This window comes from Colias philodice, chromosome 31, assembly GCF_061535455.1.
Source record: "Colias philodice isolate Cphi_HAF_F1 chromosome 31, ilColPhil1 Martin Lab GWU primary, whole genome shotgun sequence".
In the NCBI taxonomy this organism is placed as follows: Eukaryota; Metazoa; Arthropoda; class Insecta; order Lepidoptera; family Pieridae; genus Colias; species Colias philodice.
The window spans coordinates 27,389-46,413 of record NC_143116.1 but is presented as its reverse complement, the minus strand read 5'-3'; the positions used below and the strand labels follow the sequence as shown (position 1 = coordinate 46,413).

Here is a 19,025-nt window from a genome sequence, read left to right as displayed (position 1 = left end):
TCGTACCTCGCGCGCAAGGTGTATAGTGTACACACACGCACACCCCGCCGCGCGCCACCACACACAGATTATGATAAACGCAATTATTTTATTTAGACGAAACAATGACTCAAACATCGAGATATATTACTAGAGGGGTTATTCCAAACAAAAACATTGCGCGCGGCCGATGTGGTGGGGTACGTGTGGAACGAGCGAGGCGTGGCTTCAAGTTCAAAGATTAAGCAATGCGTGCAGATGCGACACATTGTGCAATCTGTTTACTCGGTACTATCTGGTGGTACTGATACTAGGGAATTAATAAAACGAGGATTTTATATTAAACTATGTATTTTAATTTCCTTTAAATAATATCAATTTATTAAGCTTTTGTCGTTTTGTGTAGTAATCAATAGTTTTATCAGTTTTTGCTTCATGATGTAATTTAAATGGATACGATGATTCAATGTTGATGGCGTTTACGTATAAGAAACTCACATTTTGAAAAATCTCACGCGAGATTCGAGGATGGGGGAGGGGTTGAATAAATTCTCACGACATCTCACCAGGGGGGGAGGGAGGTGCAGAAAATTTTAAAAAACACCTCACGTAATTTATGGACGCCCCCTTACTCGATCACAATTTTTGTAACTTTACTATAAACGGAACTACATTTAAAAATATACTTTATTTATTGAGTTATAAGGTTGCTTCCATTCTGTTTATTTACATTCTCAAAAACATCAATCGCTGCAGAGGTGGCTTGCGACAAAGGCGGCTTGTGTCAAAGGCCTCGGCGATATCATTTAAGAACATAATATTATGTACTTTAGGCAAACTTGTTATAAGATCTATTTTAATTTCTTATTAGTCCATTTGACAAGGATATTGGGTAAGATACCTATTGGAATAATTTTATTATTATGTATGTACTTATTAAATCCGCGAATAAAAAAAATTTTTAGTCGTGAATATAGAAATTGGGTCGCATTTTTTTAATCCGCGAATAGTAAAAACACGAATAAAGGAAGCGCGATTAAGGAACTTTTACTGTATTAGTTTCTGTGAATGTTGTGTTTATTTGTAATTGTTGTGCATAATAATTTATAAATCCTATTGGAACAACTATTGATTAGGCTTTTTTTTAATAAATAAAAATAGGTAAATAAATAAATATTACTTAATATAACCTACCGTTTTACTTTGCGTAGTCGGGTAAAAGTATAAATATTTAGGTACTACACCACGGTAATCTTTCCTAGTAGATATTGTATATACATAGTTAAAAAAATCCAGTTACATTTTTTTAACAGACTCATCGATAGTGTCACGTCTGTGCTGTTAGTCTATGAAAAATGGCGCGAAACGCAGAACGCGTGGTGATTTTTCGCAAAATGATAACAATATTAGTAAAATGCATGACTTACTCATAATAAGGAAACTTACTGGTGAAAAGTCACTCCTCGGGCTTTGTTTGTATTATGGGAACTGTTAAAACAATATCTAAGCAAACACGAAGGCATTTTGAACAGAGCAATAACACGTGTTGACGCGGCAAGCGGGGGGCACAGTCCGACACAGACTAAAGAGACTTGTGATTCTTACCTCTAGCTCGTGTTAAAGAGAGTGTAGTAGCGATCGCCTCTCTAGTACGTAGTACATTCTATCTCTATGGACTCAAAAGATTTTCTTTCTACAATACACTTGTGCAAATTGAGTCGTTAAAATATGATATCATATCAATATTTGTTACTGATATTAAAACGTGAAAGTTTTTAGGATGGATGAATGGTCTATTTGATTATCAGACCAGTATAAAATTTGTTACATAGGAATATAATCATATTAAACTTTTCCTGGGTACCGTGAAATCATTCAACAACAGTCAACGAACTATTAAAAGAATTATTTTAATCTCCAAATCGATTTTCATTTTACACATCTTCAATATCAATATCATAAACATAAAATTATCATAAACATCAACTTTTCATAATAATTGTCACTTTCAGGAGCAGTTCAGTCCAGTCGAGCGGCTCGACGAGCGCCGCCGTTCCCCCCGCGCCCGCAACCCTCGCCGCTCCCGCGCACACCGCGCCACTGCGGCTTACAGCTACGGTATACTTGCTATTTATTTATAACGAACATAGGCAAAAATGATGAAATTAATTCGTCTTTTACAATAATATGTTTTTGCACACTTTTTTTATTATACCTTATACAGGTTACAGGAAAAGTCGACCTAGATCCATTTAAAGGGCGTGTAGTACACATCATTTCTGAATGATTTCACTAATCACTATGGTATTGGAACTATGTGGATTTCACTATGTAAGATATTTGAGATTTAATTTTTTTTATGAAAATGTCCAATTTTTCGGCTATTCAATTTAATATTTATATTTTTTTGACTCTTATGATTATTTTTTTTTGGTTTTTTACATGAAGAATGAGATGCTTAATGACCTCAATGACTAAAATTGCACGTAAGTTAACTAAATAGGTCATTGTAGACGATCGAAACTAAGTACAAAATGTACAAAAATATTTTTCTTTTCTGGATATTTCAAAAAATTATGATGGCACTTGCTCTGCAGATGCTTAAAAACATCTACATTTTATCAGCTATTCAATGAGGTATAACAACCTAGAGTTGTATTATACATATTTAAACTCATAGAAAAAAAACATAGTTGAAGAGGTTCAGGTAGTTGCAGGTCTAACGGGTCCCTCGGCTATTATCCTTCAAGTTAATCCGGTGCGTGTGAGCGAGACAACTTACGATTTATTTAAACAAGTTTGGGGATACATGCCCATTGTATTGTATTTGGTCGTTTGTTTGCTTGCCATCCATTTTAGTCTGCTCATGCGATTCGTCCATGGTAGATGCGAATTGTTGTGCTTTCGGATTCCCACACGACTTCGCTTTGTTTATGGACTGATTTTTCTAACTGTGACTACTGTGCTTGTTTACTGGACTCTGATTTGTGCTTGTGATACTGGACTGTTGAAAATGGCAACATACTCGAACGAAGAATATGTGGATATGCTTATCTGCTACGGATACTGCAATTGCGTGTCCACACATGCTCGGACTGAGTACATGCGACGCTATCCCGACCGTCGAGTACCTGATGTGAGCGTTTTCGACGGAGTTTACCGACGACTTCGTGAAACTGGCTCTGTTTCGCGACGACGTACGGACTTAGGAAGACCTCGTGTCAGTAGTTTTTACCTATTATTATATATCTCTTCTCAAATTGATATTATTGAAAGTTATTATTTGTGAGGTTCTAAAAACTAGTCAAGTCAAATTATGAGGCCATTAGTTGTTTGCTTTGTGAAAATAATTCTATTATTCAAATTAAAAAAGTCATATTTTGGAATAAACGTTGTTCTATAAGGGAAAATAAAACAATTGAGTTTTCAGTTCACCTTAGAATTTAATACATCTTTGTAAATAAATTTCTGGACTTTTTAATAGAACTTGGCACACATTTCTCAATTCTTTATTCGGCAATTAAGTCGACGATTGAACTTGGCTCCAATTTTTTACATTTATGTTTTTGGTGGGATATTTACACTTTTTGTACAGAAAATTACTCTGCAAATTTGATTTACTTCATGAATATAATACTTTTTATATACCGACGATTTTTTTTCTTGCGGTTTCTCTGTATGGTTTGTTTAGTATTATTTTCTATATTTTCTTGTATGATAGGAATGTCAGTGCGCATTGCCCTTTCGTTATATATGCAATTTTTTAAACTCGTTTTCTGTTTAAAAATGACATGATTTTCTGGACAACCAGCGTGAATTTAGCGCATAGGTACCTATTTCTTTGAGTGAATAAGCCGCGAGTGCCGCGAGCATAGATCACAGAAACTAAAGGGCCGCGAGGATTACGCGGCGAGTGACGAGTTCCATACCTATTTAAAATTTAAAATGTCTACAAAAACAAAAAGGACATTGTCAGTCTTTGTATGGAAGTTGGACCAAGTGCTACCCAGAATGAAGACATAGTACACTTTGTTCCTCAAGTCAACACTAGCATGTAAATCAAATCGCGTCAAAAAAAAAATTTTTCATTTGTTTTTTATTTATTAAAAATAATAAAAATATATCAACAAACATAAGCAATCAATAAACATAATCACTACATAGTATAAAACAAAGTCGCTTTCCCTGTCCCTATGTCCCTATGTCCCTATGTCCCTATGTCCCTTTGTACGCTTAAATCTTTGAAACTACCCAACGGACTTTGATGCGGTTTTTTTTAATAGATAGAGTGATTCAAGAGGAAGGTTTATATGTATAATAATATCCATTAAATAGTGGAGAAGTACTGTTATTTTTGAGGTTTCTAATGTGATGTCGTAAAAAATTACATTTATTCCGCTTACATTGCAAACGCAGGCTGAACCCTACGAGTTTTATCAAAATAATGTACTAAGTATTATACACATTGAAAAGGTCTACAGAAAAGTCCGCGACGGTATATGTCTATCTCTTATGGATAACCCACAATAACTTTTTTTTGTCATTTACTTTTTACGACAAATAATGGCTAATTTTCGATGCGATTTTAACCAATACAGCATTAATCCTTAACCAATTAAATACCTAGAATACATTGTTCATTTAATATAGATATATATGGCCCTTTACACCGTATGATTTAAGTGAATATTTTCGAAGATATTACAGATTTAAAAATTGCGGGACGTAGCGTTTGCGGCGGTACCGGCCGGCCGCCCGGCTATCTATTTTATACCCGTGCGAAGCCGGAGCGGGCCGCTATGTTTTTATATTGTACAACGTTCACAGTTTTTCTGTAGAGTATTTAGTATCAGCATTGCACCCGTGCAAAGCCGGGGCGGGTCGCTAGTATATTATATAACGTAATATAATAATACATTAGATATTATATATCTAAGATATATGTGTAAAGCGCGTCACACACGGTGAAGATACTATAATATTTTATCTTAAGATACTGTAATATTTTATATTACAGTATCTTAAGGTATCCGGTATCAGCGTTCTGACCATCATTTTTCTTTTTGTCATTGCGTACTAAGACCCCTGTAGAACCGCCATCCTGTTACAAATGACCCGAAACACTAACACAAAATTTCAATAATTTTATAAAATATTACAGTATCTTAAGATAAAATATTATAGTATCTTCACCGTGTGTGACGCGCTTAAGATTGATTAATATAATTATATTAATCAATCTTACACACGTCAAGATGAAGAATAGGTATTATTTGTATGTAGTCATTGTTATGTGTGTCCAGTTTTGGCAAATTATGTTTATCTATCTATGTATCTACCTCAGGAATTGAATCTTTTCCACCCTAGGCATGCCCTAGGCTAACAATTTACTATTTTGCTTACCTTCTTACAAAATTAATGTCATTGAAAAAAAAATTCTGATAAATTCACTGATTTTTCTGATTTTTTTCTTTGTACACACACTATTACCTAGTTGATTACAAAATTTGAACTTTATAGGTCACTTGGAAGTGGATAAGGTTTTGTATATACATATTACATAAATATCTATGAGTCAGTCAGTCTTAAAAATTGTGATTTTTGGATATGTTTAGGATCTACGCAACTGTTTAATCTGTATTTATAAAATTTAAGGTTCTTGTTTCTCTCGGGGTTTTCTTTATATGTACCAAATTTGGTTTGTTTAAGTTAAATAGTTTTCGAGTTATAAGGGGGTGAAAAGTGGCTCCAAATGGTTCGTGTAACACACGGCTGCTGCTCGCCAGTTCTCTTCGCTTGAACTCGGCTTGACACGCTGCCGGCTGCCGCGTGTCTAGATATTAACCATGTTTATTTTTGGTATCTTAACTTTTGTATGTAATAATGAAAACAAACGTTGGCAAACCAATAAATAAAATAAAACTGAAAAATTTTCAGGTCACGGAAGAAGCCATACCGCGGCGAGCGAAACGTCGAACAAGCAAGCCGTCGCCCCCCACACGACGCAAGGATAAGCCAGCTTAACTTACCAACTGTACTATACAAGACTCACAATCACAATGTGAATGAACGAATATAATATTATAGTACACACCAAAAGACGTTACTGCAAACACAAATTGCACAATAGACGACCATATAATTACAGAGCCATCTTCACGTGTTAAAAGGTCTTAAGGTATTTGAATGAATACCTTATTTCTTGGCAGTTGAACTCAAAATATATAGTATGACCACAGACTAATAATAATATACTACGTATACAAGTATGACTCAAGAAAAAGCTCTGGGTTATAGACGAAAAGCAGAGTTTTGTTTCAGAAAATTGTTGAGCGTGATTGTGTGTCCAGTTTGTTGTACGACAATGTTACCATTCGAAAATTAGCAACTTATGCGATCTACTTACTTATATTTAATAAGATTGTAAATCTACCGTTTTACGAAACAAGTTTAATGAAACTTGCTCACTTATTCTACCATGATTTTTCAATGTTCTTTATAAATTTATATTTTGATCAAAAGTTTATGTTGTGGCTGTTTTCCATGGTTAACTTCATAATTGGGTAACAATAAGCAATGTTTCCCTCCTATAAACTAATGTTTTAAATATTTTTATTTGGTTGTTTAACACTCGTGACTCTTAAACCTAGCTCTAAATATTAGCTTGTGAATCTTATTATTATTCCTATATACATTAAATAAAAAAATTATTTAATATCTTTAAAGAAATATTATATATTATTCTTATACCTAAAATGCCTTTAAAGTGCTATGTCCATCTGAAGTATGATAATATAATTACTTAACGATATTATATCGAAAGTGTTTATGACATTTCTTTGAGGCAATTAATTGTGTATTAAGATTTTTTTTAACATTTTTTTCACTGATGATTGAATATTATATACTACGACAAATTGAGTGCATAAAATATAGTTATTTGTGACAAAATTCAAGAAGGAGCATTAAAGCTTTTAACCTTTCACAATAATTGTTTATTATTAGTCAATCTAAGCTACTATAGCGATCAGATCGTCTAAATAAGAATTTTCATTCAAAATTGCATATTTAGAAATGTTATAAACGCTTTTTATATTATAATATATAATATATAATATGTCTCTTATTATACAAATAAACAATTTTATTTATATTATAATAATTGGTCCAATTTAAACTATGAAATAATTCGATAATCGTCGATTGTGACTTGATAAAAACCTAAATCAAGATCCAAAGAATATTTTAATTGTTAAATTAAATGGCTTTAACTCATAATATAAAGACATTAAATATTTATTATAATTGCGAAATGAGAATGTCAAAAGTATTTTACTACTCAATCTCCAAACTCTTATGATATTGATGTATTATTATAATTGTAAGGTTTCTTCGCGTTTCTTCCTTGATAACTTTAAGCAATAAAATCTTATTACTAAAGAGTGAAAAACTATAAGTTTAATGAAACATAAAAATGTATTCCATAATAAAAACAGCATATCAAAGAAATCAATATCAAAGGCTTGCAAACCCTTTAACTTATGACCACTTTACTGAGTCATATTTTCAATTCGTCCAAATCTTTTTTTACAAACTTACCAAAGTCAGATATTATATAAAAATTACAAATGCATGTATTTTACTTTTGTTTGATGTAGAAAAAATTGTTTAAATTGATTTTTAGACGGATGAAATGTTGTTCGGTTGTATGTTTTAATATACAGATTTTATGTTCTTGATATTTATTGTTATATGTAGTTACAATTTTAACTAGTTATAGCCATACATTTTAATATTAATATATGTATGCATGCGTAATATTTTGACAGTTGATAGTTATAGAACTAACAGAAAAGATAACATATCCTCAGATAACCTCAAACAATAATAAGTAAGTCAAATTATGAGCAACTTTAAATTTAAGTGGGGTTCAAATAATTTACTAAATTTAATATTGAAGTGAACGTGATTTTTTACTATAAAACATATTTTTATCTATTAACATTTTTTTCCGATAGTATTTTTTATCATGAAAATAATTATCTTTGATTTATAAATAATTTGTAAATAATTATTATCACACTGAACTATACGTCGTATAATTTCAGTTGAAATGTAAGTGACAGGATAATATAGGTAAAAATGTTCGCTTATAGTACCTACAAGTTGCATTTAAAGTTGCTCACTTAAAATAATAAAATAGTTGGACCAACCACTGCGTTTAATGTTATATGAAATAATATTATTATGCCATATTTTGAGATAGCGTGTGAGAGGGCGCTGTAGTGCTATTGTTTACATCGAGCTGCTGAAAAATTGTGATTTTAAAAATAATAAAGTGATTTAATTGGACAAAGAAGTGTTAAAAACGACAATAAATGGACTAATACACAACATATATTGTGGAAGACCAAATACTGTAAGTTGTTTATCACAAAAACAACGCAAAGTCAACTTGAGTGCAACTTCGAATTTTACCGTGTCAATCCACCGAATCTCTTGAATACTGGTGACAAAAATAAATAGTGGCAATAAGTGTACAATCCAATGATCAAATCTAGCTAATCCTAAAAATAAACGGAAAAAATAACCTTATTGTCGCAATGATTAAGCAAATTAAGTACGTCAAATAGTAACAGCGCCATCTAGTACAAACATCTTGAACTGGCGCCATCAGCGAGTTTAACGCTTAATCGAACGAACGATCATTAGTTAGTTACAGTTTGAGAAATAGACACAAGAGGTCGCTACTGATATCATTTCTACAATCGTCACTTATTGTTAAGACAAGAAAAATGGAAGAAGTTATGAATATGTTACGGAAAATTCAAAGCGAACTCGATGAGCAAAAAACCACTATTTTGAAAAGCGGGGAAAGGGTAACCGACCAAGTGACCCAAAACATAAATGGTTTACTGGAAGAAAAGTTTGCAATATTAGAAGGAAAATATGAAAACCTCAAGGAAAAGTTAGAAAATCAAGAAAAAAGGTTATACTTCTTAGAAAAACAAGCGAGACAAAGAAATATTGTTTTCTTTGGATTGGAAGAAACTGAAACTTCATATTTAAATCTGGAGAGTAACTTGATAAAATTTTTAAATAAGTACTTTTCTCTAGAAGTAGACAACAGAGATATTCAAGAGGCCAGAAGAATTGGAAAAAAAGGAGATAAACCTAGACCAATAACCGTCACCTTTTCTACGCTCAGCATGAAAGTGTGTATCCTTAAACAGAAAAAAGCATTAAAAGAATCTGGCTACTATATTCAAGAAGACTACCCGCTAAACATTTTAGAAAAAAGAAAAGAACTGCAAGAACAGGTACGGATGGAAAATGAAAAGGGAAACCTTGCAATAATAAAATATGACAAACTGGTTATACTGGAAAAGAAGAAAGAGTCAACGAATAACAATAAAAGAATGCTCTCAACTTCTCCAGAAAACAAACAGATTTCTAACAACGAAAAGAAACCACAGGCCAGTAAGAAGAATAAAACCCACACATCATTAAGAAGAACTTCTAGTTTGTCTGAGGGAGTCTTGAAACCCGGAATTCTGAACTTCTTGTCCACGAAAGATAATAAGAATAAAAATATATAACAACGAGCGTCCCCCTCTGCTGCAGATTATACAAGTAAATTAGAAATACATAACAACAAACATCTTCCAAGCCGGCTGGTCACCGTGGAAGATTATGACCAAAACCCTCCAAAGGATTCAAAAGAACCTATAAAAATTTTAGAACCAAAAACTAAATCAAAAAACAAAATTTATGTCATGACATATAACGTTAAAACTCTATCTTCTCACGAACGTCTAATTGAACTAAACGAAGCTCTGAAAAATACAAAATACGACATAATAGGACTATCTGAAACGAGACGAATGGGCAACAAAATAGAAGAACATGAAGACTTTGTTCTGTGTCATACAGGTGTCACACCTGGCCTACACGGGGTGGGTTTTATGATAAATATACGCCATAAAAAAAATATAGAGAGTTACACAGGCCTTACTGAGAGAGTAGCTTTATTAAATATGTTATTAGAGGACACCCACCTATCGTTTATACAAGTTTATGCACCAACAGAAAATGCAAATGAAGAAGATATTAACAAATTTTACGAAACCGTGGCTAAAGCATTAGAGCTGGCTCATAAAGACTTTATACTGATGGGCGACTTAAATGCGAAAATAGGAATACCTAAAAAAGAAGAATACTTAATAATGAAACAAAATGGATATGGTGAAAGGAACGAAAGAGGACAGAGATTGGTAGACTTCGCTTTAGAAAACAAACTATCGATTTTAAATACATTCTTCAAGAAAAAACCTAAAAACAAATGGACATGGAGATCACCAAATGGGAAATATACTAACGAAATTGACTTTATACTATCTAACCGGACAAAGATATTCGAAAATGTTGAAGTAATGAACATAAACTACCCTTCTGACCACAGAGCAGTCAGGGCAACAATCACACTGGCAGCGTCTAAAAAGTCCAGAAGAAAATATAACACCGATCAAATAAAAAACTTAAACTGTGATGAAGAAATTGCAAAATTCCAAGACGCCATGAACAAAAATATATCCGAAGGTTTACCAGAAATAGACGAGAAGACGTCGGTTCAACACTACTACGACATTATAATAAATTCAATAACCAAAAGTCTAAAATATGCAAGAATCGCTAACAAAGAAACGAATAAAATCTTATCAGATCGAACTTTGAAACTTATAAGAAGAAAACAAGAAATACAAAGGATCAAACCAAAAAGTCGAGCGATAAAAAACGAGCTTCGTGCTCTCTACAAACTTACAAGCAAATATATAAAGATAGACTACAATAAGCATAGACAAAACATCATAGAGAAACACATTAACACAACAGGAAGCACAAAAAAAGCATACAAAGAACTGCGAACGCACAAAACATGGATAGACGGAATAAAACGAAATGAGATAGTACTAAACAACCGGAGTGATATCATTAAAGTAGCAACAGACTTTTACAAAAATCTGTACAGCTTTCAACATCCACAAGATACAAATAACGCAATAGTTCTTCCTACAGGCAAAGAGAGTGGACGTGCAACCGCCCCCGAAATCGAAATCAACGAAGTCATAACGGCACTCAAAAACCTAAAAATTGAAAAAAGTCCCGGACCAGACAATATAACCAATGACACCTTAAGAATTGCATCAAAAGAACTCGCGAAACCACTAACAAACCTCTTTAACCTCGTTCTGAAAACAGGAGAAACACCTACCCAGTGGTCTGAATCTAATATAATCCTAATCTACAAAAAAGGTGACTCCAAAGATATCGCGAACTACAGGCCGATAAGTCTTCTTCCCTGCGTCTATAAATTATTCTCTTCTATAATAAATCACAGAATATGTAACACTCTTGATGCGAGACAACCGGTTGAGCAAGCCGGCTTTAGAAAGGGATTCTCGACTGTGGACCACATACACACACTGGAACTTCTCATTGAAAAATTTCAAGAAATGAGATGTCCACTCTACTTGGCATTCATAGATTATAAAAAAGCTTTCGATACCTTGTCGCATGATAGTATATGGGAAACATTAAGAACACAGAACGTAGAAAAAGAATATATACAAGTACTCAAAAATATTTACAGTGATTGTAGAAGTAGAGTGAAACTCGAGAAAGTCGGGCCGTGGTTCCCTGTAAAAAGAGGTGTAAGACAAGGAGATCCGATATCCCCAAAGCTATTTATAGCTACACTAGAATCCGTAATAAGTCATTTGGACTGGAGTCAATACGGCATAAAGATAGGAACGAAGTGCCTAAACCACCTGCGATTCGCGGATGATCTAGTCCTTATATCTCAATCAGGGAAGGATCTCCAATCCATGATAGATTCCTTGAACATAGGTAGTAACAGGGTAGGCTTAGAAATGAATCTATGCAAAACCATGCTGATGACAAATAGTGTTAGAAGAACACTATCGGTCGGCAGCGAGCCTCTGGAATATACAAACCATTACCTTTATTTAGGTAAGCAAATCAGCTTTACTCGCGAGAGTAACGAACGTGAAGTCGAACGAAGGTCACAATTAACATGGAATAAATACTGGAGCTTAAGAGAAATATTCAAAGGCAACTTACCAATACACTTAAAAACAAGGCTCATGAACTCTTGCCTCTTGCCCTGCCTAACATACGCTTGCCAAACGTGGAAATTCAACAATAACGTTAGAAACAAAATAATAACATGCCAACGGGGAATGGAGCGTAGCATGTTGAACATCAGGAAAATCCAAAAAATACGTCACACACAGATCAGACAAATAACTAACGCCAAAGATGGGCTGGCACAAGCGCTGACTTTAAAATGGAAATGGGCCGGACATGTAGCACGCTTGCAAGACCAGAGATGGACCAAAAAAGTCACAGCTTGGAAAGGCCCACTTGGTAAGAGGAAAAGAGGAAGACCTTGCGCAAGATGGGAAGATGACTTAGTTAAAGTAGCCGGTGTGGATTGGTTGGAATTAGCCAAATCTAGAGAAGACTGGACAGCCTTGGAGGAGGCCTTCACCTGCAGAGGGGTTCTAGCAGATGAACAAACTTAGATTGTAGTTACTTTTATTCATATTTTGCTTTAAAATTACTTTCTATTTTTTTTTTAGTTACATTTATTTTTGTTATGTTTATCACTGGCTAGAAATAAAAGGCTTTTTTATTTTATTTTTTATTTTATTTTATTTATTTTGTTACAAATTCATTATAATTCAGATGTGCTATTGACTTCAATAATTTCACTTTTCATAATATTATGTGATACCACAGGTGTGAGGTGATACTGCAACTTTTTTTGGCAATTCACTAAAAATATTAAGTTCTTGAACTTATACAATATGTTTGTCAATTAGATTATAACTGTAGAATTTATTACCATGTCTCAGAACTTATTGATTCATATACAATTGCTTTTATTTATTTTTTAATAAGAATATTAGAAAATGCGAAAATCAAACCTAACTTCATTAAGTTATAAGTAAAAAAAAGAATGTAGTTACATTTAACTACATTTTTTTTTTTTTTATTTAATTAGACTTATTTATGAATCATCATTACGTAAACATTATGTACCACTCATACGGGAAATAGTGAGTACAGATTAAAGCAACATTCCACTAATTATTATTAATCTATACATTTATTTTATCTGTTATTCAAACACGTATTTCTACGTAATTTGTTTACGTTGTTATCTTTTAATTCACTCTCTGATATGATTAATAATATATTTTTTAAATAAAGCTACGCAAACATCCAGTAATCGTTTATGTTATTGTTTTTTTTATTTAATTATTGTACAACGTGATTATTATAAGAAAAGTGCTTGATAAAGTTTTTTTATCTATGTTATAATATGATGTATTGTTTTTTTCAATTTGTTCATTATTTTCAAACATAAAATATGACGTAAGTAGTTGGTCCTGTTAATAATAACTAATTAAAATAAACAAATCTTTTCTCTCTCCAATCTTTCTATATTTAAATCTACATGCGAAATCTTATTGAGAATTGATATGAGATGAATTTTTTCGTATTTATTAAGAAGAAAAAAGAAAGAAAGCATCTTTGTTATCACACAACAAACTTAAAACTAAATTTATTTATAACGTTAACTACTTTACAAATTATTGTCCTGGTTGAGTCAACCAGGCACCAGCTCTATAAAAAACAAACAGACAAACACGACTACTTGCTTAATACGACATAGTTTGCACGATCAAAGAACATGTAATTTATCAATTAAAAAAGCAGATTAGTTTAATTATTTTAATATCTTTTGTCGCACGTCGACTTAAATGCTAATCCATAGTATTATTATTAAAGAGATAATTTGTTTTGAAGGATAGCATTATTTTGATTAATTTGTCGCAAAGATTACGTGTGTACGTATTCAATTTTTTTATAATCTATATGCTTACTACAATTCTTCTGTACTTACGTGTGTATATGAATATACCGTTTCTAAACAGCTAGAACAATTGTGATGAAATTATTGATTTGATCAGGTCAAAAAATAACATTTATTGTCCATCTAGGTACCTGTAGTTCGTGTCTCTTTGTTAACTATTATCCAATTGTTTATTAATAAATTTGAGATAGTAGTTATTTATAAGGTTATCATTCTAAAGATATTATTTTCTATATTAATTTATTTTCAAATCTATCTCAATAAGATTTCGCAATGCTCTTTTCTTGTCTCTACAATCAACTAATAGTTACCAATAGCTCATTATTATATCTATGTAATTTCCAATTCCTGTTTTGTCACTTTCACTCTTACGTCAAAAGATAGAAGAGTGAAAGAGACAAAACACTGATTACCTAAGGCCTTACTATTATTCACTGTGGACGTCAATGAAAATAATTAAGTTGCTAAAACATCAGAGAAATATTAATTTTTAAGTAAAACGCAGTTTTGCATTCGGTCGAGTATAAGGTATGAAATGAAACGTAAATTACTATGATTTAGTAAAGTCGACTTATGTATCTTATTCACGTATTTAATACGTGAAATAAAATGAATATTAATTCTGTGTGCCTCATCTAATTCTAATCGTATATTAGACAAATTATTATAGTTAACAACGTATTGATACTGAGTATTCATTAAATTAATACAAGTCAATAACGTTTCCGTTACGTCTTTATCCTGATGTTTTTGTTATTTTAAACCAACATTACAATTATTATGATTTGTTATTTCCCGCCAAGCCGTCATTGAAGACGATCTTTAGCATTTACATTAATAGTTAATACATTATTTTCGACTTATGCTTCTGTTATTTTTAGTAAGTTACCAATTCTATTTCCATTTTTCATTGTGTACTTAATTCAAGTCTAATGTTCCTGATAATTTCCACCAACCTAAAAATTTATATTCCTTTTTTAATTTCGCAAATAATTATTAACATTATTTTCATTAACGTTCACAGACGACAAATTAGAATAAACGCAAGTAACAGTTTCATCCAAACAACAAAGAATTTAACGCTATACTTAATGTTTAGCACCAGGTCCAAGATATAGGACCAAATGGAATAACTGAATTTCTTCGTGTAATCGTAGGATGGGCAGCGTTTCTTTACTTTAGTACGAAATGTAAATTTTTACTTTGGAGCGCGTTCCCACTATGTCGTAGCGATTAATTTATTATTGGACGACTGTCTTCTCGTCGTTCACTTGTTTTTCCAAACGACACAGCGACAGTCATGAAACGACTAAATGTCGTCGCGATCCAATGAGAACACCTACAATCTACATACAATACCTAGGTAGTCGCTAAACGATAGAACGGAAACGAAATTGATGACAAAAAATCGTTATAATGGGAACAGCTAGACGACAGTTGACGATAAATTAATCGCTACGACATAGTTGGTACAAACTTATTGAGGTCGCTGAAAACCTGTGTTACAGAAACCTTCTCTGTAACTTTTGCTGATGTGAGGACCTTTTTGATATAGTTAGGTAATGTTTAATTTGTATTTTACTCAATTGTTTATTTTTTTACTATATATTTATATGTTTTGGTGCCAAATAAATGAATGTCTATGTCTAAATAAAAAGTTTAATACATCATCGAACTTATAAGCTCTAATATATTTTGTAATTTTACAGAATAATGTCGTAGGTACTGTTGATTTAAAAACCAAAGTATATTCACAATACACAGATACAACCAGTAGGGCAACTTCAAATAACACGTTCGAAATGGCTCACGCACACAAGCAAGCGTGTTTACGAGAATCGTACGGGTATTCTTCAAACTGTCAATTGTGATAACGTTTTGTATGAAGTTTCCTTACAGTAAATATCGTATGTAAATGAAAGAAACGTTGCCCAGTGACACTGAGTGTGGTTCTATGTAATAGTTGTATTGTATCTAAGTCATTATAATTATAATAAATCTTCTTCTATTTCCCGTTCATTTTTGTTTTATTTGTCTCCAACATCACCTATTTATTAATAAGTAGATACATAGTTAATTAAAAATAATTAATTAATTAGTACTTGGATAACAAATACAGTTTTTCCATATTATTGATTCGTTATTAGCACTCAAAATAGGATTTTTGAAAGTAGTAGTAGGATACGTTAGGACACAGGGAAACGACGGCGTTAAGGCGTGATTGAGTAACAGACAGACAGACAGAGTTACTTTCGCATTTATAATATTAGTATGATACATTTATTCATTTCCTCTCCATTTATTGGTTAACATTAAATACGAATATATCTCGTTATTTGCGCATTTGGAATTCCCTTTAAGGATTCAAAAAATGTACTTACACTCCAAACACGTATATTTCCACCCACCATTGTATTTAATTAAATTACTAACTAAAAAATTAAAAACTCTTTTCCAAATTATCAATTAATTATAACATTCACATAATATTATATCAAACTCCTATATATGTCTATTGCCTATATATGTGCATGCTTTTAATCTACCAGTCCGCACAAGTCCAGAACAACACTGCCGCCATGTTAGCCATTCCCAGCACAGATAGTAAAAAAAAAAAAAACTATACTTGTTCAAAGAGGTTACAAATTACAATATATTATGTACCTGTGTTAATATTGTCCAAAGTGTGAAGGTAGATCGACAAACGCTAACAATACGTTAGGAAACAGGGAAAGGATTTTTATTAAATCGATAAAAATAAAATTTAGGTGGGACGGAGAATTCTCATAGTGAACATTTTTTACATACAAATTTTATAATGACGATGTATTATGTTGTTAATGGTAAGAAAGGGAGCATGTTGCCCACTATATAGTAAGTCACCACTCACCACTCGGGCAAAGGCCCGTGAGCAAATTTGAAATACAAAAAAATATATAAATAGTAAAACATTTTAAAACGTCTCTACATTAATAATAGAAACTTATAAATTGCATAATAATCATATTATTTTATCGAACATTTGCACGCCTTTTAGCAGATTTAATTAAATTTTGCTCAAATGAAGTATATTTTGACATGGCTCGTTCATTTGTTTTGATTTGCTGACAGTTTGAACATGTTTTATCGTAAGTTGTTGATGGATTTGTGTTTTTATTTGTCCTTTTTGACTTTTCATTGGTTAAGGAAAGCGCTTGCCTACGATCTCGCCTGATGATAAAAGATATTATGGCCGTACATGGAGCGCGCTTTCCTATAAGGTGCAGATTATAATACCTATAAATAAATAATATGATATTTTTTTTGTTGTTATCTTAAGACTTAAGTCCTTCTTATCCTATTTTATATTATAAATGCAAAAGTTTTCGAAGATTATTTATATTAGTAGATAGCTGATAGGATTATTTTGAAATTTGCTCAACCTCAGCTAGAAATATTTATAAACACTAGAAATATTTATAAATACTTTTATTATCCTTTTCATCACAAAACTTCATTATCGTTTTCAGTTTTAGCAATAATTTTCCTGCATGAAGTGACGTCATTCACCCATCCAGATACTTCTGAAATTCCGATTTTCGAACGCACTAGAAAATCCTTGGGCAAAGAAAATGAAAATATTGGTTCAAGAAGCATTTTACATGAAATAATTTATCAAGAAATACACCAATGGATTAAAAACGAACTAAAGAGTTTCACAATACAAAATGGAAAGCCTTCGAAAGTAGCAAGTATAATAACTAACCAAACGAAAACTAAACATCTGCTTACAAGACTTAAACCAGGTAGAGATGGAAAATCTCGAACAGAAGTAAACAATATAAATGCGAAATTAGAACATGATTGCTTTATTACTAGAGCTGAAGGAATTTCTGATAAAAATCAAGAGAAATCAGTAGACAATACTGCATTTGATGAAGAAACTTTAAAGAACATTAATAAAGAAGAAAAGCACAGAAGGAAGAGAAGTAGCATAGACGATAGAGCAGTTAAAATTGACTTCTTTCCAGACTTGAATACTAACGAATATATTACGAATATCATCATAGATGAGAATAAATTGCGTAAAGCTTACTATAGATTAGTCAATTTAAAAGATGTAAGTAATATGAGTAAATAGGTGGAAGGTATAGCTACGTAAATTGATGAAAAAAAATTGTTAAAAAAAACTCACGCAAATTAATGAAATTACTACACCGCGACCCGGATAAGTGTTACTATCTCATAATCGACGTTTATGTTGCGAAATTTAAGTAAATAAAATGTATCCACACTAAAAACTGTAATTTTCTTAAATACCTCCTAAGCCTCAGGAGCACTCAGGGATCACGTACACGTATCGAATGGACACAGATTCTTTTTAAATAGGTCCAATAGTTCCTATGATTAGTGTGTACAAACAAACATATTGTTAGTAAAGATATAGATATGAAACACAACATAAGCCACACGTCAGTGATAGTTTAATCCGATGACACATTAGTCTATCGGTTTTACCAACAAAACACGAGCCACACGTGAGAATCCAATGCGTCTGTAATAGGGTTGTCACTTGACAGATTAATTATCCCCAGAAACAAAAATCATACCTTTGTGACGTGAACCTAACATTCTTTATATTACATTATAAGCATTATATTATATACTTTTCAGTAAATTTATATATTTACATAGTGAAACAAAAACTTTGTAACACCTTTTTGCGATAACTGTGCGAAACGATGGGCATGAAATTTCTCCCGCTTATAGAGAGGAGTTTATAATTATAATATTTTTTATAAGTTATGCATAAAATACATTAATCAATACAACAAAATTACACACACTACCACGATTCAGGTGTCATGAAAATATCATCCAAAAAAATTATACCGGCCGAATTGATAATCTCCTCCATTTTTTTTAAGTCGGTTAAAAAGTTAGGTACAACATTCAAATTTTAAATGGGTTCAAATCTCTCGATAAAAAAGATGATACAATTCGTCCGAAAACCAGTGTCGACAACCCTAGCCTATATCACAAGACGGGTACAATTATCTATTTATCAACTACATATCTATAATAACGTAATTTTCAGTATCAT

General features: G+C 32.1%; 1 protein-coding gene and 1 long non-coding RNA gene across 2 annotated transcripts; both read left to right on the top strand.

Moving 5' to 3' along the window:
* The first annotated feature begins 8,256 nt into the window (after positions 1 to 8,256).
* Positions 8,257 to 9,580, top strand: LOC149474967 (uncharacterized). Its single transcript, XM_089713769.1, has one exon. It carries the CDS (start codon positions 8,775 to 8,777, stop codon positions 9,576 to 9,578), a length of 804 nt encoding a protein of 267 aa, XP_089569895.1. The 5' UTR covers positions 8,257 to 8,774; the 3' UTR covers positions 9,579 to 9,580.
* Positions 9,581 to 14,187: 4,607 nt separating this feature from the next.
* On the top strand, positions 14,188 to 15,959 carry LOC149474966 (uncharacterized). The gene is made up of 2 exons (XR_016318161.1): positions 14,188 to 15,165; positions 15,409 to 15,959. It is a non-coding gene; the product is annotated as an uncharacterized LOC149474966 (long non-coding RNA).
* The last annotated feature ends 3,066 nt before the right edge of the window (positions 15,960 to 19,025 follow it).

Coding starts and splice junctions, on each gene's coding strand:
- LOC149474967 (XM_089713769.1), top strand. CDS start 8,775: ATGGAAGAAGTTATGAATATGTTACGGAAAATTCAAAGCGAACTCGAT.